This window comes from Netta rufina (assembly GCF_964035555.1).
Source record: "Netta rufina genome assembly, chromosome: 26".
NCBI classification, from domain to species: Eukaryota; Metazoa; Chordata; class Aves; order Anseriformes; family Anatidae; genus Netta; species Netta rufina.
Window position 1 is genome coordinate 6,622,870 of NC_140150.1, and position 22,085 is coordinate 6,644,954.

Below are 22,085 nucleotides of genomic sequence, written 5' to 3' on the forward strand. Positions count from 1 at the left end.
TCTTCTGTAGAAGCAAGGCCCCAGTCCCTGTGAGCTCTGCTGCAGTGGCAATGGCTGCCGGGCTGGGTACCCACCAACAGGGCAGCAGTTAAAGGTGGGTGCGAGTGCCCAGCCAGAGCTTTCTCATTGCCTGCTCCTGGTACAGGCACTGTCCCTGTGGTGGGATACCTCAAATGAAGCAAAGGACAAGAAAAACTAGGGTTAGAAAGAGGAAGTAAGGAAACATTTAATCATTGTATGAATGACAGCCCTTGCTCCAAGGTAAGCCCGAGGATCTACATTGTGCTACCATGGGCCTTTGAAACCTGGTTTTCATTTAATTGACGAAAAGCTTACCAAGTAAGAATTGTGTGTCCTGCAAAGGTTGTGGGGCTCAGTGAACTGAGCTGGAATAGCAGGCTGGCTCTAGTGCAGATTTAGGTGAACTAGTTAATGGAAATCGTACTTTTCAATGCAGTGACTGCAGCCAGGCTGTGTAGAAGGTGTAGGAGCCTTTTACACGTTTTAGAGGTATATCATCAGCAGATGGTGGCCTTAAGTTTGAGAATAAAGGCACATGTTCCTGAGCAGGTGTTGTGTGATCTAGGAGATGCAGTGCCCAATGGTACAATAGTCAAGAAACCAACTAATGCATTAAGATAGGAAGGTGAGGCCCCACTAAACAACACAGGGGAGGACAGAGGGACTGAGCCCACCTGATGAGCTCAGACCAGGAGCAAAGGATTTTTGTACCTTCCAGAAATGCTCAGGGACAATTTTAACTACAAACACCTGCTTTATCAGGTTTCAAGTAGCCATGACAGCTATACAGTGAAGAGCCACAAAGATGATTCAGGGAGTGGAGCATATTCTTTATGAGGAAAGGCTGGGAGAGTTGGGTATCTTTAGCTTGGAAGACACTGAGGGATGACCTCGTTAATGTTTATAAAAATGGAAAGGGTGAGTGTCAGGAGGACATAGCCAGGTTCTTCTTGGTGACAGCCAATGATAGGACAAGGGGCAATGGGTGCAAGCTGGAACACAGAAACACTGCTTAAATATGAGACAAAACTTTGTCATAGTGAGGGTGACAGAACACCAGAACAGGCTGCCCAGGGGGGTTGTGGAGTCTCCTTCTCTGGAGACATTCAGACCCAGCTGGACACATTCCTGTATGACTTGATCTGGGTGTTCGTGCTCTGGAAGGGGGATTGGACTAGATGATCTTTCAAGGTCCCTTCCAATCCCTAACATTCTGTGATTCTGGGAAGACCACTGCTTTCTCCACCCTTGGTCCGGGTGCACCCAATGCAGTTTGCTCAGCCTAGAATTGCTGACCTTCCATGGAGCTGAGAAATATCAGCGGCAATCTGAGTTAGCAACAGCTGTTTCAGCCCCTACTTTTGGGGGGAGGGGAGGGGAGAGGATTGGTTATCTTAACTGGAAGCCTTTCCCAAGTGAGGGATCCTACTGTACAGAAGAAATCAACGCTTCTAAAAAAAAAAAAAAAAAAAAAAGAATCAATCAAGAAGAGATGTTTTATAGCTGTATTTTGGAGTATAGTTAAATATTCTTTGAGATAATCTCTGGTGTTAGGAGATACGGCCATGCATTGAGTATTGTTAACGTAACACAAGCTGTACATGAGGAAGGGAGGACAGACAGGACTGAATCCACAACACCAAAGGGAGCTAGTTTGGGGACTGCAGGTCCCACATGCACTGGTGCTGGCCCTTCCTCCTGCAGACCTCAGCTTTGAAATGTGGATCAAGCCCCTCTGATAGAAGAAAATGCCCATGCAACAGCAGCACACAGGAGTTTTCTCAGGGCCCCAGAAACCTCTTCCCAGGGAGTGCACTAACACACTGAACTGTGCAAAAGACTGCTTCATGGGGAGTTGGAGTTGGGGAAATCTGCCTGGCTATGGTAGCACCACAGACCGGTTAAAAAGTAACCACCCCCCCCAACAAAACCTCTGAAAGGGGAGCTGAGAATGAATCTTGTGCTGCTGTCACAGGTAAACTCTGATATGCAAAGGCAAGCCCTGCATGTGAGGAGGCCATGACCCCTGACTCCTTGCAAACTTTTGTCCAGCCCGAGGTTTACTCCTTCACTCCACAGTAAAAAGGCAAACACATTTGCAGCACCAGGCCAATGCCACACAGCAACCCGGTGCTATTACATGGCTCTGTGTCCACCAGAGGCATGGTGATGCTCAGGTTTGGCAGGAGTCCTGCCAGCTGGGAGATGTGTCCTAAATGTGCCCTACCCAAAGCAGTCAACATGTACAGTGAACATCCCTCCCCCAGTGCCTTCTCCGTTTTCAAGTTCTGCCACTGTCCTTGAGATAAGTCATACCCGTCTCTTAAGGACTGCATTGCTCTTTGTAGTGGGGCTGTTTCTCTCTTCTGTTTTGATATTACTTCCCTTTCAGGGGTACTACCTAGTGTTCAGATACCCTCAAAACCTTAAGTATGGGTTTCAGGGTTGACCTTGCCCAGTGTAAGCTACCTGCCAAACAAATAATTGCCCTCTCCAGAAGAGATGAGACAGGAGGCTGGCTGTGCTGTTGTTGCTTTCTCAGCAAGGCAGTCTTTGATCTCTTGCGGCTTCTCAGCTCAGGCAGAAAAAAAAGCAGTCTTTTGTCCCAGCATCTCAGGCTTATTTAGTACCTGGGCATTTTCTGGTTTCCCAGACTTCCTCAGTGACTCCAGACTCACAGCCCAGACCAAAGAAACAACTCTTCTATGCGCCCTGGTCAAGGCAGCCATGAGGACGGGACTTTGATCAAGCTGGAGCCTGAAGCCAGATCTCTGCAGGTCAACTTGTTGCAGGCCTTGCTGAAGAGTGTCTTGTTCTGGCACAACAGCCTTTGGATCATAAAGAACAAATATATATATATATATATATATATGGAAAAATCTTAGGGTCTTTTGAGGAATCCAGGTTCATTGCCTCTCCCTGCAAGCTGGAGTCAGCCAATGGGGAAGCAGGCTGCTTGCATGGGTGCTCTGCGGAATACCAGGCTGGAGCCACGGAACAGCTGCCCCTGAGGAGGAGAGCACTGGGGTTAGGGCAGCCAAGCTGCAGTATTGCCTCACTGCTAGATTAGCAGGGACGGAGTTGTGCCTGCTGCACAGCTGCAAACCCTTAGCACCCTGGTTGCTAAGAAGGAGAAAGTGGGCCTTCAGCCTCATGAGCACTGAGGTCAGGTACTTCCAGCAAGGATGGCTGATGGAGAGGGGCAGAGCCATGGGGCTTTGCTGTGTGCAATGCCTTTGCTAAAAGATTGCAGGCTGCAAGCTCAGGTAACACAGGCACACTAATTACTGTCACACCTGGTACCAGAGCCATAACTGGAGGGATGGAGATAGTTACCAAGCACATAAAGGGTGCAGCACAGGTACTCAATGGGCAGTGCCAGAGCCCTCAGGAAAGAGCAGAGGGAGTCCAAAGCCTTGTGTGTACTCCACTCCCTCACCTGGGCACTGAGATACCTCCAGCAATGGATCCAGGACGTGAACACGGGAGCGTAGGGAGGCAGGCCAGCACGCAACCTGCATGGCAAAGAGAAATAGCCAAGATCGTCTGTACAGATGTAATGTTATCCAGACAGAGTTAAATAAGCAGCGATAAGTGTAAATGAGTACACAGAAAAAGTGTCTGCACTGGGCTGAAGACCAGATCACCAGCTTGTTACTTATACAGCAGCAGATCATGTAATTTATGGTCCCCCTGCCATCCAGCAGGACCTAGACAGGCTGGAGAGTTGCACAGGGAGAAATTTAATAAAATATAACGAGGGCAAGTGTAGAGTCCTGCATCTGGGCAAGAACAGCTCCAGACACCAGTATAAGTTGGGGACTGCCCTGCTGGAGAGAACAGTAGGTGAAAGGGACCTGGGGGTCCTGGCAGAAAGCAGGATGACCATGAGCCAGCATTGTGCCCTTGTGGCCCAGAAGGCCAATGGCATGCTGGGATGTATCAGAAGGGCTGTGGTTAGTAGGTCAAGAGAGGTTCTCTTCCCCCCTCTATTCTGCCCTGGTGAGACCACATCTAGAATACTGTGTCCAGGTCTGGGCCCCTCAGTTCAAAAAAGACAGGGAACTGCTTGAGAGAGTCCAGTGCAGAGCCACAAAAATGATTAAGGGAGTGGAGCATCTCCCTTATGAGGAAAGACTGGGAGAGTTGGGTATCTTTAGCTTGGAGGAGACTGAGGGGTGATCTCATTAATGTTTATAAATATGGAAAGGGTGAGTGTCAGGAGGACAGAGCCAGGCTCTTCTCAGTGACATCTAATGATAGGACAAGGGGCAATGGGTGCAAGCTGGAACACAGGAACACTGCTTAAATATGAGACAAAACTTTGTCATAGTGAGGGTGACAGAACACCAGAACAGGCTGCCCAGGGGGGTTGTGGAGTCTCCTTCTCTGGAGACATTCAGACCCAGCTGGACACATTCCTGTATGACTTGATCTGGGTGTTCGTGCTCTGGAAGGGGGATTGGACTAGATGATCTTCAAGGTCCCTTCCAATCCCTAACATTTTGTGATTCTGTAATTTAATACCCCTGGAGTGTACAAACAAGGTGTGTTACCTGGACACATTAAGAGTGCAGGACTATAGGCTGTATCTATACCTTCAAGAAGGAGCAGATATCAAGACAGCATTATTCCAGTGCGTCAGATCCAGTCCCATTTCCATAAGCACACATATAGGAAGACACAAGCAGCAGTGGAATTGGGAAAGCAAGCTGGGTGAAGGAGGTATTTCTGTCTGGTCCTGCCTCACCTGTTCCTGTCTCCCCTTGCTGCATTAAGAGTTTTGTTTTCCCTCGTGCTGCTCCCTGGAGTCAGCATCCTCTCTTTGATCCCTTCTGCCTCTGGTCTAGTTTAGATCAGGCTGCACTACCAGAACTCTCCCTGTTCCTCTACATTTGTATTTTTATCCTGCTGTTGTCTGTGCCCTCTGATCTAAAATTTTAAGTAATCTGAGACAGGAAACCATATAGTTTATGGTTCTGTATAAAAGCTTTACAATCATTAGCAAAGGCTTCAGACAACTAGGGGCTGAAAGGAAGGGATGGAGTTAGATCTCAGTGTGAGACATACCCACAGTTGTTCACTGCCATGAGGTCTCCCACGAGAAGGAATGGGTATGTCAGCATGCTCATAGCAATCTGAAAGCAAAAAAAAAAAAAGGTAGCATCTCTACATGATCATGCCAAAAACAGTAGTTCTACCTTTTGTGTATTAGCAAAGTTATCCTGGATACAAAATACAGACTTCAAACGCACCTGCCTTTGTCCTCAGACCATGAACTCTCACCCCACAGATAGAAGGAAGCAAAGCAATGACATGGCAGTTGCCTACATACCCCCATCACAAATTTAGTGTAGCTCCGGATCACTGATGCCTGGCTGAACTGCAAAGAGAAACAAAAGCATTGTGGAGGAGGCAGATGCCACCAAGCTGTCCCCATCGCTATAAGACATCTCTGTGAGCCTGAGATGGTGTGCCTGGGGCATAGGAACAAGACAGAAAGCAATGGGGTAGCCACACCACATCCCCGCTGAGACTCAGGGAAGACATTTGCTATCAAACCTGAACCTCAAACTGCAGCTATAACAGTGCCCTGATTAGACATGGCATATATTAGCACTTATACAGGGCTTTATCTGAAACTCACTATTTGTATTAAATTAGTCTCCCCTCCCCATTAACTCCTTACAACTCCGAGTGCTCCGTATGGACCCCCAAGCCCTCCATCAGGCACTTCCACTCACATTATCGTCCACTGCGTAGGTGTTGATGAAGTGAGCCAAGAGATTGCAGCACCAGAGGAAGATGACATCCCCCACAATGTGAGGGACTACACCACTGCAATGGCAAAAATATGGGCATGAGGTGCAGAAGGGTCCAAGTGCTGCCTTTGGAGCCCTCCTTTCCTCTACCAGCATGAAGGAACCCTGCTCCCCAGAATGCATCTTTATTTAGGGAGAAGGGGAGACTTAAGGGAAGAGCTTTCATGGCCTTCAGAAGTGGTGGTTTGTGCTGCTAGCTGCTGCTCCAGCCAGGGGATGCTAATGACTAGGAAGTTTTGGACCTCTTGTTGGGGTATGACTCAGCCAAGTCCCCTTGTTTTACTCCAAATACCTTCTCAGCCCAGCTACTGCTCTGAAACCCATGCAAGACACAGATGGAGCAGGTTCCCGTTAAGTTCATTTTGCAGATGCTCTTCTGGATAAAGAATTAGAAGGTCACCTCTGATGACCATCTCCCTCTCCTTTTAGAAATTAAAATGGGAGGGGAAGGGGGGGGGCTTCCTACCAAGTCTGCTCTAGTGCAAAGTGGGATTAACTGGGGGCAGCACCTTAGCCCCTCTGATCTTCCTAGTCTCCAAGTCCAGGCTGGCACCCTGCTGCCACCTGGGAGCACAGAGACAGGGGTTGACTTGCTGCTTTGGCTTATCCCTCTCAAAACCCAGTACTGAGATCCCAGTAGCACAAGCACCCCCAGCTTCTGGCACTAAAACAATAATGAAGCATTTCTGAGCGTTTCTCCAGTTTGTCAGAGCCTCAGCAGTATCTGCTCTGCCAGCATACTCACCAAACCTCAGGCCTCCTGCTTTGGCTTTGCAGTTGTTACACTGCAAAAGGATCCAGGTGTGTTTTAAACCTGTGTTTCACCAGATGTATTAAGACAGTTCTCCTCAAAATAAGTCTAATATGGGCTTATTAGAGATTTTGGGGCAGGGTATTAATTTTGTTTCCTGCTCTGACTGCTGTAGCAGCAGAACAGCAATTGGGACAGCATGCTCTGAAACAGCTTGCTCCATCTGCTTGGTTTTTACAGTTTTTGGAGACAACCTGTGTATTGTCAAGGCCCAGGCAGCTCTGGAGATGCAGCCAAGGTCTTGGGGCCAGGCACAGCACACACGTTCAACAGAAGATCTGCTGACTTAAAAGACTTGATACCTGACAGCAACAGGCAGGACAAAGAAATCAAAGCTGTCTGGTCCCAGGGATTGTCTGCTTTGCATTCAGCCTTTGTAACAACAACAACAAAAAAATAAAAATCCCTCATCTAACTCAAAGTAAAGTCTTAAGAAGATTCCTGAAGTACCACTGATATAACAGAGGCTTAAGCAACTCCAGAAACAGAAGGCTGGTCCAGGATTGTGCCATGCCACGCTTGCAAGTAAAGCCTCACCCATCTGTTGATACAGGATCAGACCACTTGTTCCATTTGCAATAAGGATCATACCCCTCTCTATCCCCAGTTATGCAAGTAATGATGAATGTTGGGTCTGTGCTTAAAGGATGGCAGGAGACCAGGGGTCTGAGAGCTGCAGAAGGGGACCAAGAAGAAATTAATTTGCACTACAGCTCTCACACCTGATGAGATGTCCAAGGACATTTGGATGAGGAGCAAATTCTTAGAAGACCGCAAGTCTTCTCAGAAAAGCTCAGAGCAGAAGACCAGTGAGGAAACCTGTATGATGTACAGTGCTGTGACCTACTTGCTTCATGCAATCCAGCAGGAGAAACCCCAGTGTGGGGAGGGGTAGGACAAGCCATATTTGAACTGACCATGTACAGCAATTTCAGTGCCCATTTCAGAGGCCATAGAGCATCATTCTTATCTGCTGGCTGCAGGAAACTGCTAAGATATCAGGGGAATTAAGAAGTCCTCTCATTGAAATGTCTTCTTCTCCAGCTGGTCATGCACCCAGAATGAGAATGTGCCGATATTATGCTATGACTATGTAGAGGTTCTCAGACCATGAGAAATAAGTGTTCCTCGATGATTTTAAGGGAATGGATGTGTTTGGATTTCATTAGAAGTGCTGAGAGCAGAACAGCAACAGTTTGGTCTTACAGATGTAGTTTGTGTTCCTCTTACTGTAGTGTGATTACCTAGCTGAGTTGTAGAGCACGTATAAATTCAGAGCCCTCCTGAGATATTTTGGGTTATGTTAAAGCCTTTCTTGTGAACTGCTAAGTTTAATTAGGCTACCAAGTGTTTATTTTACATGGAGGAAGAGAACACAGCTGGCTCTTTTCACAGACTGCTTTCTAGGGAGTTGGAGGAAAGGGGAGCTCAGCAAGACCACATGGAACATCCTGAAGGAAGATGTATTTAATGGAGATCTGGGGCTGCAGATCCTGAAGAATAGCAGTAGACCACAAAAAATATAGTGACACTTGATTGATAAGGTCTCTACAGACCTCTGGCCCTTTCCCCTTGGGGAAGAACAGAGTGAGACCCCCTGTGACTGCTCATCCTTTCCTGATGCATTTATATTTAATCTGGAAGCCCGTATTTTGTGATTCCAAAGCCATATATTTCAGGCCTGAAAGCCCCTCCTGAAATTTTGGAGCTGCCTTTACTATTATTGACATAATAAAGCAAGTTATGTCTCCACTGGGAACAGAAGTAGCAGGTAGTTTTGTTTTATATAGATGTGAGAAAAAGTCAAGAAGTGTTAATAAAGGGTTTAAAAAAAGGTGTCTGCTAGACTTTCACTTTAGTGATGCTGTCAATTCACCACATTTTGTAAGTACAGTCTGAGCTCCTTTAGGCAAGCTAGTCCAGGCAGCAATGCTGCCGCATTATGCGGTCCTGCTCCTGCTGTACAGACAAACCTGTTGCCAGAGCAAAGCACCTACTCATTACAAGCACCCATGGTGCTTTGCTGAGGAATGTGCAGGCCCTTATCCAGGCCCTGGCTTTTATTTCAACAAAGGGCCTCATTGTTGCACTTGATCTTGGTGCCTGTTGCACAAATGCTTTAAATGCTCCTTCACTGAAACACAAAGAAGTACAAGGGAAAAAGAAAGGTAAGAAAAAATACAGTTTTCCCCGGGCTCTGAAAATTTGATTGAAGATAAGGTCTGAAACAAACTTAATGGTCCAACTGGAGCTCTGTCAAAGCCACAGATTTAATCTGTGCTCTTGGGAGTGATGTGAAAGTCCTGCAGTCAGACAAGGTTTCAGGGAGGAGGGAGCTCAGCACAACTCCTTTCAGTGAAGTTGGAATCATAACCAGGAGAGCCACTGGCATCTTCTGACTACAGGAGACAGTATTTAAACAACTCACGTACACGAAGAATCCCAGAATCCCTTCTTCCTTAAATATCCTGACGATGGCACTGAACACACCGCTGCCAAGAAAGGAAAAGAACAAGCTTGCAGAGGTTTTTCCATCTCTGTCCTGCACAGCTTCATGTGGCCATAGAAGTGTCCCCCCTGCAAGTCACCCTGCCATCAATGTAGCAGGCAGCATCATTCTAATCCTCAACTCATGAAGAAGGGTAGTGTCTGTGCTCTGCCAATTTGCAGTAACTCCAGGACTCAACTTGCCAACATCTATGTTTAAATGCTGAAGATAGAAGAGGTCTAATTGGCTTTGTGTGAGTGGGTAAGTGTGCCACAACCATGGCATGTAAAGTGCTTTGATTTGGCTGATTCTTCTGCTGCACCCCTGGGAGCTGGTGACAGCAGGCGTGTGTTAGCTGCACCAAAACACCCACTGGCACAAGGCTGAACTGAGAGGCATGTGAAGGGACAAAGTCCAGCCTTCCCACATCCCTTCACCCCATGCTTATCCAACCTCTATCCACAAGATTCACTTTTCAGTCTCCCAAACCTCCTGGATCACCATAATCCCCACTGTGTGGGAACATCGGGCATGCCTGACTCCAGGACTTGTGCTTCTGTGTGCCCACACTCTTCATTCAGAGCTGCAGCCATTCACCTGTATTTGACTTCCCGGCCTATGAACTGGACCATGCAGCGCATAGAGATCACTAGGAGAACAGAAACATAAGCTGACAAACAAATCAAGTTTGAGTTGTGATGGAGGTGAAGGAAAATGCAACCCGATCCTTCTGCCACCCCTCTTCTCCTCTCAAATCAGCTCCTCTCAGTGGTCCTCATTACTGCAAGGCTCATTAGAAAACAGTGCTTTCCCTTAGTTTCTAAGTGGAGGGAGGGATTTCTGGTCCCAACCCCAATGGGACCTCTGTGACAAGCTTTAAGACGAGTGAGAAGAGATCACCTGGGACCCACATCTGTTCTGTAGTTTGATACAAAGCCACTTCTAATAGAAAACCACATCAAGTAAACAGGATTTTGGAAGTGATCCTGAGCCAGGGAAGGGTTCCTCAATCTGGAGAGGACAGCCAGGCAGAAGGACAGAACTCACCATGCAGTGGATGTGACACGACCCGAGACACACACTGCATCATCATCTCGTGAGATGTCTGGGAAAGGGAGAAAACACCACAGCTGTGTGAAAAGCTCCACCTGTACAGATCAGGATCTTTCCCTTAGTGTAGGAAAGCCCACTTCAGGTCCCAGACCTGTTTTTAAGTATGTTTTTCACAGTAAACCTCTATTTCTATGAAATATCCCACATCTGGACACAATGGCTACTAAATACTTCAGTCTTTTTACCCAGAATTTCCCTCCAAGTAATTTCACCCAAAAGCCACAGTTTAAGCTTCCTTTGCTCTTCGGGCACATTCCCGGTGTGATCTCCCTAATCACTCATTAACATGCTATATCCATTTCTCACCTCTTTCACCACTTTCCTAAGGGAAGTCTTCATATCATCCTTGTTAGAAACATGCTCCATGTCCTCCAGCGGAAAGGCCTGAGCAGGAGAGAAGAAACATATGGCCAAAACTGATGGAGATGCTGACCCACAAGCCCGTGATTTCTGAGGACTGGAAGGAAACCTTCAGCAGTTGTGCTCTAAACTACAGTAGAAAAACAGACAAGGAGGAAGACAGGAGAAGGAAGGGTGGAAGGTAAAACAGAGGAAAACTACCATGAGACTGCTTGTAAAAGATAAAAGGCAAGTGACTGGTCAAATTCAATTGAGATTCTTTAGAAAGTAAGTTCTGGGGATATGGGCACTGTTTTCCTTCTGTCCTGGAGGACTACTTAGAGCCATCAGATGGTGGAGTGGAACAAGTACTTTAATCCTCCGTATTCAGTCATAGCTGGGTACAAGCACATGCAGGCTCTGTTGCTCTTCTACAGTAGCACTGTCTGCCCCAGCAAGATGATTTATGGAGAGAGAAGACGACCTTTACCTTCTTCACGTTTCCCCTGGTGACAGTCGATAAAGTGCTTGAGATGAGGCGAGGAGTAAGACCACGGAAGAGGCCTCTTTTCCCATCCACTTTCACAATGTGTCTGGCTGAGTAAGAAAAGACCAGGCTGCTGTCAGCTGGGATACAGCCAACCTGTGGAGAGTACCCTGCCCCACTTCAGCATTCAGCTGAAACCACACTGGAGCTCTGGAAGTCACAGCAACTGCTCTGCAGTCCTGCCACAAATGTTTTATTATAAAGCTCTAAATAAATTTAATATAGGTTGCAAAGAAACCTTAACTATTCTTTGTCACATCTGTCTAAACTGGAAGGATGAGTGCATCCTTCGACTGTTTTGCTTACCTGAAAGGGCTACACGGCAGTCTGGACTGAACTAAGGTAGGGTGGGATAATCTCTCGTGTTGCGTGTTGTGACCTTCTCCCTCTGCCCTGCAGGGTCAGAGTCAGGGTAAATAAAGACCTTGCAAAGTCAGATTCTGCTCCTGCCCTGCCACCTTCTCCCAGGCAGGTTTACAGACAAAAAAAAAAAAAGCCAAAGGAGCCAATATGTCCCTGGTATAACAGGATGGAATACAACCCAATACAACCCACTGTGAGCTTGCAGGTACTGACTGTTCCTCCTCCCCATGTTCTGCTGTCCCGAGTGAAGGCAGTGCCCATCTCCCTCTTGCAGTACTGTAAATCTATTTGTAAAATGCATCATCTTCCAAAGCACAGCATTGGAGCATTTCTAGCTCTGGGTGTCCCAGCTTGCAGTGTTTTTGTACTGCTCCTGCTCTTGGCTCTTCACCCTCACGTACTGCTGTCTGATTTGGGGATTGGCCCCATTTAACTCTCAGGGCTCACCTTCCCCAAAGTTCTGCACACCTGTGAAAGTAGCTCCTACTTTCAGGCAGTATTCACCTGCCTCTCCTGTGCTGCAGCCACAAAGAAAGAAATATATTACCTTCCCCTTTCATGGTATTTTTGTCCCTTTAGGGCTCCACCTACAATACAAATGAGCTGGGCAGAAGGCCAAGTTATTGCAGTGCTGTTCTGTAGCAAAGAAACACAATGCGCTATCTCTAATACATGCAAAACCCTCCACCAAACAAACCTACACCATACAAACCCCCACTGCACTCTCAGCTATGGAAGCAAGCCAGTGCAACATGCCATAGGAGGGGGATGCAGACTGGGCCACCACTTCCTTGTCCCTGCCTCATAACAACAGGTACATCTGATGGCTGTGCAACTGGTGGTAGCATATAATGTCTAACTGCAGCCTCAGAATGAGACCAAGGTGGTGCTGTGAAGGTGGAAGAGCAGCTGGAGGCTGGATCCAGCATTGCACTCAGCATGTGTGGGCTGGCCTGGAGGAACACTCACCATAGGTAAAGAAGCCAGGCAGGTACAGTACTTTCTTTCCCAGCACGTTTCTTCCAATGGTTGGTGGTAGTGGCTCATGCCCAACCTGCAGTAGAAACCCCATGAACAGGTTCCCAAAACAGTTCTGGCATTCCTGAACCTGACAGACCACATGGCCTTGATTCCATCTTCCTGAGCTGCTGAAGCGCCACGTCCCACTCAGTTACCATATGATACATGGGGGTCCCATGACATGGGCAGTCCCCTTCCTATTAAACAGGGTCTCTGGAGAACAGGGGTCCTCATCCCTCTCATTTTATAGCATTTACCATTACAGAGGGGTTCTCAGGATACTGTGGATCCTCAACCCCCCATTATACAGGAATGTCTCATCTTTTATTATATAGGAGTCCCCACTGCATAGGTATCCTCACCTGTCCCATTTTATACGGGACCCCACCTGCTGTCATATAAAGGGGTCTCAGTTCCTCTCTTTTAAAGAAGTCCCCACTGCACATGTTGTCTTTGTCCCTCCATTATATATGATTTTCTATTTCCTGTCCTATAGAGTCCCTGTCACTGAAAGTATTCTCATCCTCCTAATATATAAGGCTCCCTGTTTTATAGGTACCCTCATCCTCCCAATTATATGTAGGCCCCCCACTCTGACATAGGGATCCCCATTAGAGAGGGTGCCATCCTCTGTTATACAGGTGGACCCTGGGCAATGGGGCCCCCTCATTACCCCATTATGCAGGTGCCGCTTTCCCCATTATCTAGGTTGATGTACACACAAGACGCCCTTATCTCCTCAGTCAAACAGGGATGCCCCTCCCCAACCGTACAGAGGTCCGTTATAACCCTGGTACACGCGGGGTTTGCCCTCCCGTGGCACTCCCTGAGCGCCCCGCTCCCCTTCACACCGCGGTCCCCGTTGCACAGAGGCCTCGGCTGGGGCAGTACAGCACAGTCCCTCCTTACACGGGGTGTCCTCATCCCCCCGTACGCTGCGGTCCCCGTGTCGGGGGTCCCTCCTGCCCCGTTCAACCCCCGCTTACAGGGGGTCCCGGTGCGCGGGGCACCCCCTGCCCCGTCACACAGGGGGCCCGGCACCCCTCCACACACAGGCCCTCCTCGGACCCCCCCACGCGGGGGTTCGCCCCTCACCGCCCCGCAGCCGGCCCCGGACCTGGACGAGCAGCTTGACGTAGAGCAGCGGGTGGCTGGCAGCGGCGAGCCCGGCGCCCAGCACCACGAACAGGCCCTCGGCGCCCTCGGCCCGGCCCGGCCCCGGCCCCGCCCCGGGGCCGCCGCCAGGGGGCGTCAGCGCCTCCGAGGGCAGCGCCGCCGCGTCCGCCATGGCCCCGCCGCCACCGCGCCTGCGCCGCGCGGGCGTGTGAGGGGAGGGAGGAGGGGGAGCGCGCGGGCGGGACCATGGCGGGAGAGGCGGAGGGGGCGCGGGCGGGACCATGGGCGGGCTGGGGGGAGGCAACGCGACGGAGGCTCAGCAGCGGCCCGGCAGCGCCGCCAGGCGGCTGGCGCCGTAGGTGCGGCTTGAGGAGGCCGCGACAAGGCCGGGCAGGGGCGGCTGCGGCGCGCCAAGAGGCTGGCCCCAGCGCGCCCTCCTCCCGCGGGCTCGTGTCCCCTCGCACCAGAGCAGCCCTGGAGGGCCAGGGAGCCTCCGCTCCGCTCCGCTCCGCTCCCTTTCAGCCCGGTCGCGGCCCCTCGCAGTGCCATCGGCCCTGCGGGGGCTGCCCCGGCACAGCCCCGCCGCCGCTGGCTTGCCGCGGGCCGGCACGCGTAGCGGGCTCGTGGCATTGCAGCTGTTATATATGGAGTGGTAATTCGTGTCGAGAAAACGGTTGACATTAATAAAGAAGGGGGAGATTTGGGAGTGTGGCCATGGGGGTCGGAAAGCCCGCGTGGTTGATGATAACATCAGACTCTTAATTATGAAGCCATCAGGAATGTAAGAGAGTTTAGAGGGAACAAAGAAGGGTGATTCAGGAGACTCCATGCAGTCTCCGGTTGCTTGTTCTCCAGCCAGTAAGGCATCGAAGTTGCTGGGTGTTTGCCGTTGCTGTTATTTGCAAACTTGTTCGACCAATGGAAAGTTGTTTTGAAAAGAACTATTGTGGGGTGAAGAGTATAAGAGGGGAGCCTGTCGTCAAGATTAAAAAAAAAAAAAAAAAAAGGCAACACGATGAAGTTATGTCATCAATAAAGAAGCAGAAAGAAGGAATGAAAAGGAACAGGCTAGCAGAACAGAGACCAAGACAGGAACAGGCACATTGATTGCATCATGAAGATGGGTTCAGCCAAACTCAGCAAACTGCTCAGAGAGGCTCGTACAGAAAGTCACTGGAAACAGGCACACAGGAGCTGGGAAGAAGGTCAAGCTGAGAGAAGCGGACCCGTGCACACAACTGCCTCTCACTGGTAAGCAGTTGCTCATTATGGGGAATCATACGTCCTTAGGAACAAAGGCTGTCCTGGTAACCTTACCAGGACATATTATTACCAGGACAGAGCTTATTCTCCTTGTGAGAAACACTCCGTAGCCAATAGCTTAGGCTCAGGCGAGGATCTCAGTGAAGTAGTAATTTATTCGCGATTGCAATGGCGGGTGCCCCACAAGCAGGAGAGAGCGCATCTACTAGTTCCAAAACACAGTTTATATACTTTTTGATGACAGGACCCTCCCCTGTTTCCCCACTGAGTGGGTAATCCAGATTCACAATCTACCTGATGCTTCACAAACAATGCATGGCCTTCAGTTGCCGGCCTGTTAAATTTCAAATTTCTTTTGACATTTTTACTGCTTGAAGTGGTAATGTTTCTTCACTTTTCTGACTTGACTTGACACCGTGATTTTCACCTAATTGTCCTAAGGAGTCTGGTTGTCTGCATTTTACAAGGTTGCCTGCTTTCTTATCACTGTAAGCATATCTCAGTACCACATTCCCTCCTTCTAAACAATGTAACTCTGCAAAAACAACATTTATATTCCCACATCCTTATTAACAATCAGACTGTTTATGATCCTGAAATATGGGACCAAATTGATGTCAAGTTGTGGGACTCTGCAACTAAAAACGACAAGGTTGCAGTGGGATTGCTCGGCACCTGGCGAGCTGTCTCTGAGGCCTTAAAGAGCCCTGTGGGACCACAGTCAGAAACGTGTGGTTTGCCAGACAGTGAGCGAGCTGCGGGCTCGTTTACTGATCCGACTGCTATGCCATCGGCCCCTCCGCCGCTACAGGCCTTTGCTGTTACGCCCCCTGCTGACCTGGACGTGCCTTTTGACCCAGACACTATTGGCCTTGAAAAGGAGATGGATATGCTTTTCTTTGATCCGGGAAGAGCGGGATACGTAAGGCCCAAAGGCCGAGTTGCTTGACAACTTAAAGCAAGACATATTGTTCAAAAGGAGTGGAAAATAGAGACTTGTTTGTAATTAAGAAAAGGAGTGGAAAATGGAGACTGTTAAGCCATGGAACTTAAAGGATTGTTTGTTACCTTTTCTGATTGTACGTATGTATAGGCATACTCGGGTTTAGTATGTAAAAGCAATGATCTGTATATTTAGAGTGTTTGATGTTCTTGTGTGCGTGTTGGTGGAGCGTAGACTCCCCGCACACCCAGCGCTGTTTACTTGCCTTTTATATCTTTTATAAATATTCTTTTATAAATATTACTAAATTTAGATTGAGTTGAGACTTCATTTATAACACAGCTGCTCTGCTGCTGCCCTGCCTTTGGTGCCGCAGCCAGTTTGGGGCCAGGCTGAACAAATTCCCAGTGTTTTTGAGAGCTTCTCCTTGCAGCCTGGTGCGCTTCCTCTTTCCTTTTTGAGGCCGCGCCAGATAAAAGCTCATCTGCTGCAGAAGGGACAGCAGCTGGGCTGTGCTGTGGGTCCCAGGGACACCTCAAAGTGGAGTAAGGGAGGGAAAGGCTCAGGGCCGTGGCCGGGAGCCACAGTCACCTGCCTCTGCAGCTCCATCCTTACACCTGGGATCTGCTCCCAGCTGACGCAGCCTGTGCCATGGAGAGGGAGGCAGGCAGGCAGTGGAACATGCTGAACCTGGTGGCTGTTTGAAGACTGTGGGTAAGAAGGAAACGTCAGGGGCGCTACAGGTACATTAGGGCTCCATGTGGTGTGGTTTTGGAAAGAAGACCCATGGTGGAGGTGGTTTGGAGGCTGTGGGGAAAGGCAATTGGGGAATTTGTTTTTCTTTAGCACTCAGATTTGCCCTGTAGCCTTCCTCATGCTGCAGGTCATGGAGCAAAGTCTGAAAACCTTAGCTAGGAGGTGACTGACTTTGCTGGAGGTCTCTGTGCCAGGATCAGGTTTAGGCTCAGTACCTTTGCAGTTAGCCTGCCTGCTGAATGTTGTTTTTCTGCTGCCTCTGGAGAAGAAGATTTTGGTTTGCAAACATGCAGACAGTTCTCACCCAAAGGCAAGTACAGCCTGGGGCGGTAGGTGTGCACGCTTCCTGCCATAGCTCCATCAGTACACCTCCAGCTTCCTCTGCAACTCATCTGACCAGAGCAGCCCCACGAGCTCTGGGCCAGCAGGTAGACAGCTGGGCGCTTCACAGTCCTTGGAAATCGGCTGCTTGAGTGTCTTAGAGGGCCTGAGCCTCAGACACCAGCTTCAGACATCCAGTTGTTTGCAGCAGTATGACCCATAGGAAGGGGAACAGAAAGCATCTTGCAAGGGAGTGTGTGTGTGGAGGGGAGTCAATGCCTTTCAGGCTGTGTGGCTGCTCCATAAAACAGCATCTTCATTTGAAGCATGAGCTGGGACCTGCAGATCGCACGGGATGACAAACAGCATAGGCCAGAGTCAGGGCTGGTGATATGCCTTGCTCCAGTGAGGTGGTTCTGAGGCTTGGGGTGGGTTGTGTTTGTGGTCAATGCCTAGGTTTTCGTATCTGCTAAATAGGGATACCAAATCTTGCCTTTTCTTGTATCTGTGAGGTGCTCTCAGTGAGCCTTGGTTTTGCAGCCCTTCCTAAAAATGGTGAGACATAAGATTTCCTTCTGCTCCAGGTGCTTTGCCTACATTGTGTGCTCTGCTTGACCTTTGTGCTCTGGAGGGCTTCAAAGTAGTATGGTTGTTCCCATGGTCCTACAGTCACAATTTGTCTTGTGATGTTGTGTTGGAACCATTTGTGGTCTTTGATCTATCCCCATTTTGCTGCTGCAGTGTGTTTGTTGTTTTCATATGTTTGAGTTAGGGGAAATAAAAGTAACTTTTATCACTTTTAGAGGAAGCTGTAGAACCTGGAAACAAGTTTTATGGAACAGAAAACAGTGTAGCCTAAGTCAGCACAAGTCATACTGCAAATAGGAACAGAGAAGTTCCCTGTTGGATCTCAGCAGTGGATTTAGGCTGACACAGGTCTGGAAGGCACTGGGAGAGATGGATAAATCATCTCTATCACATGAAGGGCTATGACTGCCTCCAAGGACAGGTGTGCGTGTCTGTGGATGCACTCACGAGCTCACAGACACGTGTCCATGTGGGGTAGATCTGTCCTCCTCTTCAGATGAGTGTCTGCTATTGAGTCACTTCCTGTCTGCAACTTCATGGTTTTATGTCCAGTTTCATCCTGCTTTTCTCCTCCTCCTCCTCATTCCATTCCTGTCTGCAGGCCACCACTGGATGTCTTACTAGTTTCTGCCTGGAGGAATTTACTAAAAAACCAGCTCTTTGGTGACAGACAGCTCACTGCTGTCACCTTCAAGGTGCTGCTCTGTATTTGTCTTTGTCTTTGCCAGAAAAGAGAAGAGAGAAAGCCACTAAAAGATCACCCTTCTGCAAAACCACAAACCTTCCTCAAGGCTGAGACCTCTTAGCTATTTGGCTTTTAAAGCCTTGTGCCCAGGACAGTTGGTTCCCTGCTTTGGCTCCACAGCAGCAGTAGACAGAAAGCCAGAGCTGTTCCAGTGCTGCAAAGGACAGGTCTGCACTTTGGGCATTAAACAGCTGGGAGCAAGCAAAGATCCAGATGCACCATTTGCTGACACCAAAGCTAAATGGCGTGGACTTGAAGTGGAAGAGGATCCTGCTGGGAACAGGGATGATGCCCCTCTATGGATAAACAGTACAGACAAGCTTTGTCTGACATGTATCCAAAGTGATGGTGTGAGCCCAGAGATGGAAGTGGTCTTCATGTGGGATTTGTCCTGACCCTGGGGAGGAAGTTTGAAAGGATAAGGTCTGGGATGATCAAGGACTGGCATTGCCTTGAAAGTTGTTGAGCTGGTGAGAGGTATTCAGAGGCTGTCAGGTTTCCCAAGTCAGGCCCTAGCACAATTAGTAAAATTAGTTTTAAACTAGAGATCCAGACTGGAAGTGGCTTGAAGAGCACTACGCCAAGTCAAGCATATGGAGACATGGGGAACAAGTTGGCAGAGACATATCTCTGGGAAGAAACACTGAAGTGGGAGGGGAAAACCTCCAGGTGATCTGTTGTAGCCCAGAATTTTGGCTGCATTCAGCAAAACGTGGTGGCATGTTTGTGTGTTATTGCATGGAGACATCAGGAGTGGGGGGGAGAAGAGCCTGGGACAGGGCAGAAAACCCAGCAAAGCTTCAGATTTCAGATTGCTCCCACCTAGTGATGCCTGAGAGGAAATGATGGGCTGTGCCAAGGAGATACGTGGCTTGTGCAAGTCTGGAAGGCTAAGATGGCTCAGGCTGCCTGTGAATAGCTGAGCTGTGCTCTTGTAGAGCAGGATGGGGATTAACCACACCAGCAGGAGGAACCAGGAGAGGAGAGACTGGATCATGTCACCCTCAGACTATGTATAGGCTTTCAGACACTGGTTTGTATCAGCAGGGTTGTGGCAGAGCAGGGTAGCATCAGCACTGAAGTGCTGCCATTTCCTACCATCTTGCTTGAGGATGGTAGCCTGATCCTAGGCCAGCTCAGGACAGTGCTGTGGGAAAGCCAGCCTATGGGCTGGCAACCGGGAGGCCTGCACTGTGCTGGGGCGTCTGATCATGCTGGTTCCCCTCCTTGCAGGGTTGGCAAATTCCCCTCGAGGGATTAACACTCTCTGCATGGCCAGGCTTATCCTGTGACAAGCCAGCCCCAACAGCTTCCAACATCCTCAGCCAGCCAGGGCCAGAACTTCTCCCAGATGGCTGCCAGGCACCAAGCAGAGCAAGAGAGTGAGGAGGAGGAGGAACAGCAGAAGAGGAAGGCCTCAGCAGCAGGGCAGAAAGAGCAGCAAGTTCAGAAGGGGCTTAGCTTCAAATGCCTTCGTTCTTTCCGACACAAGATCAGCGGGGACAACTGGAGGAGGCAACAGGATCCAGGCCTGGAAGCTGTCAGCAAGGTGAGCTCTGGAGGAGGTTCCTGGTAGGCTGATGGGTGCTCACACCCAGGTGTGTGTGCTGGATCAGAGCTGAGGTCTCTGCTGAGCAAGTCACTGCCTGTTCAAGGTCTGGTGCAGGGGGTGACAGAGAAGTGGCCCTGTTCCTGGTGCTTTGGGCACAAATTCCCTGTAGTCAGATAGATCCAGGTAAAGCTTGTGTCTTCTAGCTCTGATATAACTATAGCATGGTTGGTCCCACAGCGTCACCCATGCCAATTGCAGATGCATTTCTGCAGGTCTCATTCAGAAGCCTTGGTAGAACTGCAGACCATGGGGTTAACCCACCCCATGCTGCCCTACTATATGAGATCACTAGGCCTGTATTGCCCTAGGAGAAATGGACATGGAGAAAGGAGTGACCTATAAGAATGTGAGCCAAGCTTCCCCACAGCCTGCTTTGTTTTCACACAGTTTTGTTTTCACACTCAGTTTTGCTGGATGCTTTGTTGAAGCCCTTCCTTTGCCCTGACCCAGAGTAAGGTCCGCTTCCAGCTGCACTGTGGGCTCTGAACCCTGCGGAACAGAGCTGGATCCCCTCAGGCTGTTAGGGACAGCTCACATCACTGCCCATGAGACTGAGCCCTTCTCCTCATGCAGGAGCCAGAGGAAAAGAAAATCGCTCTGGAGCTGCTGGAGACAGAGCAGGCTTACGTCAACCGCCTCCACCTTCTTGACCAGGTGAGCTGGGGAGCAGAAAAGTGCATGCAAGCCTGGGAAGTGATAGCCCTGCTGCAACCAGCCCCCACTAGCACAGCCTGGGCAGCCCACGCTGACAAACCAGGCACACACTTAGCAGTTGTCTTGTTCTCCTTGACAGGGCTGGGATACTGTGGCAGTGCCTGGGCTCAGTTCAGTGTGTGCATAGGCCAGGAACTGTTTCCTGGAGGTTATGGAGAGAATGAATCTGTGCAGATGTGAGCCTTGCTGGGTTGCTGGTCATCACAGCCAGAGAATCACAAAATCATAGAGTCATAGAATCACAGAATTGTTTGAGTTGGGAGGGACTTCAAAGACCACTAAATTCCAACTCACCTGCTGTGGGCGTGAACACCTTCCATTAGACCAGATTGCTCAAAGCCCCATCCAACCTGGCCTTGAACACTACCAGGGATGGGGCATACACAGTTTCTCTGGGCAGCCTGTTCCAGTGCCTCACCACCCTCATAGTAAATAATTTCTTCCTAACGTCTAATCTAAATCTACCCTCTTTTACCTTAAATCCATTACTCCTTGTCCTATTCCTGTGCTCCCTGATAGAATCTCTCTCCAGCTTTCTTGTAGGTCCTCTTTAAGTACTATAAGGCCTCCCTGGATCCTTTCCTTCTCTAGGCTGAACTCAATGCCAACTCTCTCAGTCTATCCTCATAGCAGAAGTGCTCCAGCTTCTGATCATCGTTACAAGCCTCCTCTGGACAGGTCCATGTCTTTCTTCTAACAGGTCCATGTCTTTCTTCTGCTGGGGGCTCTAGAACTGAACGCACCACTGCAGATGATAGCATGGAGAGCAGAGCAGGGTGGGAGAAGCACCTCCCTTGACCTGCTGGCCGTACTTGTCATGCAGCTCAAGATACGATTGGCTTTTTGGGCTGCAAGCGCACATTTCTGGCTCATGTTCAGTTTTTCATCCACCAGTACCCTCAAGACCTTTTCCACAGGGCTGCTCTCTTTTCACTTCATCACCCATCCTGTATTTATGTTTGCGATTGCCTTGACCCAGGTGCAGGCCCTTGCACTTGGCCTTGTTGAACATCTTGAGGTTTTCCCAGGCCCACCTCTCAGTCCTGTCCAGGTCTCTCTGGATGGCATCCCTTCCCTCCAGTGTGTTGACCACACCATGCAGCTCAGTCTCCTCAGCAAACTTGCTGAGGGTGCACTCAATCCCATTGTCCATGTCACTGACAAAGATGTTAAACAGTGCTGGTCTCAATACTGACCCCCCTGTGGGACACCGCTCCTCACTGGTCTCCACCTGGACATTGAGCTGTTGTCTGCAACTCTAAGTGCAACCATCCAATCAGTTCCTTACCCACCAAGTGGTCCATCCATCAAATCCATGTCTCTCCAATTTAGAGAAAAGAATGTTGTGTAGTGCCATGTCAAGTGCTTTGCATGTGTCCAGGTAGATGATATCAGTTGCTCTTCCCTTATCCACCAATGCTTTAACTCTGTTGTAGAAAGCCACTAAATTTGTCTGGCACGATCTGCCTTTAGTGAAGCCATGTTGGCTGTGACAAATTGCCT

General features: G+C 49.3%; 1 protein-coding gene across 1 annotated transcript; it reads right to left on the minus strand.

Moving 5' to 3' along the window:
• Positions 1 to 1,495: 1,495 nt before the first annotated feature.
• Positions 1,496 to 13,923, minus strand: MTCH1 (mitochondrial carrier 1; the record flags this gene model as incomplete). The annotated part of the gene is made up of 12 exons (XM_084301972.1): positions 1,496 to 3,028; positions 3,461 to 3,536; positions 5,092 to 5,159; positions 5,357 to 5,404; positions 5,766 to 5,859; positions 9,087 to 9,146; positions 9,740 to 9,791; positions 10,190 to 10,247; positions 10,562 to 10,639; positions 11,085 to 11,191; positions 12,474 to 12,558; positions 13,642 to 13,923. The coding sequence occupies 12 exons, from the start codon at positions 13,921 to 13,923 to the stop codon at positions 2,954 to 2,956; spliced, it is 1,083 nt and encodes a 360-aa protein (XP_084158098.1). The 3' UTR covers positions 1,496 to 2,953.
• Between the last annotated feature and the right edge of the window lie 8,162 nt (positions 13,924 to 22,085).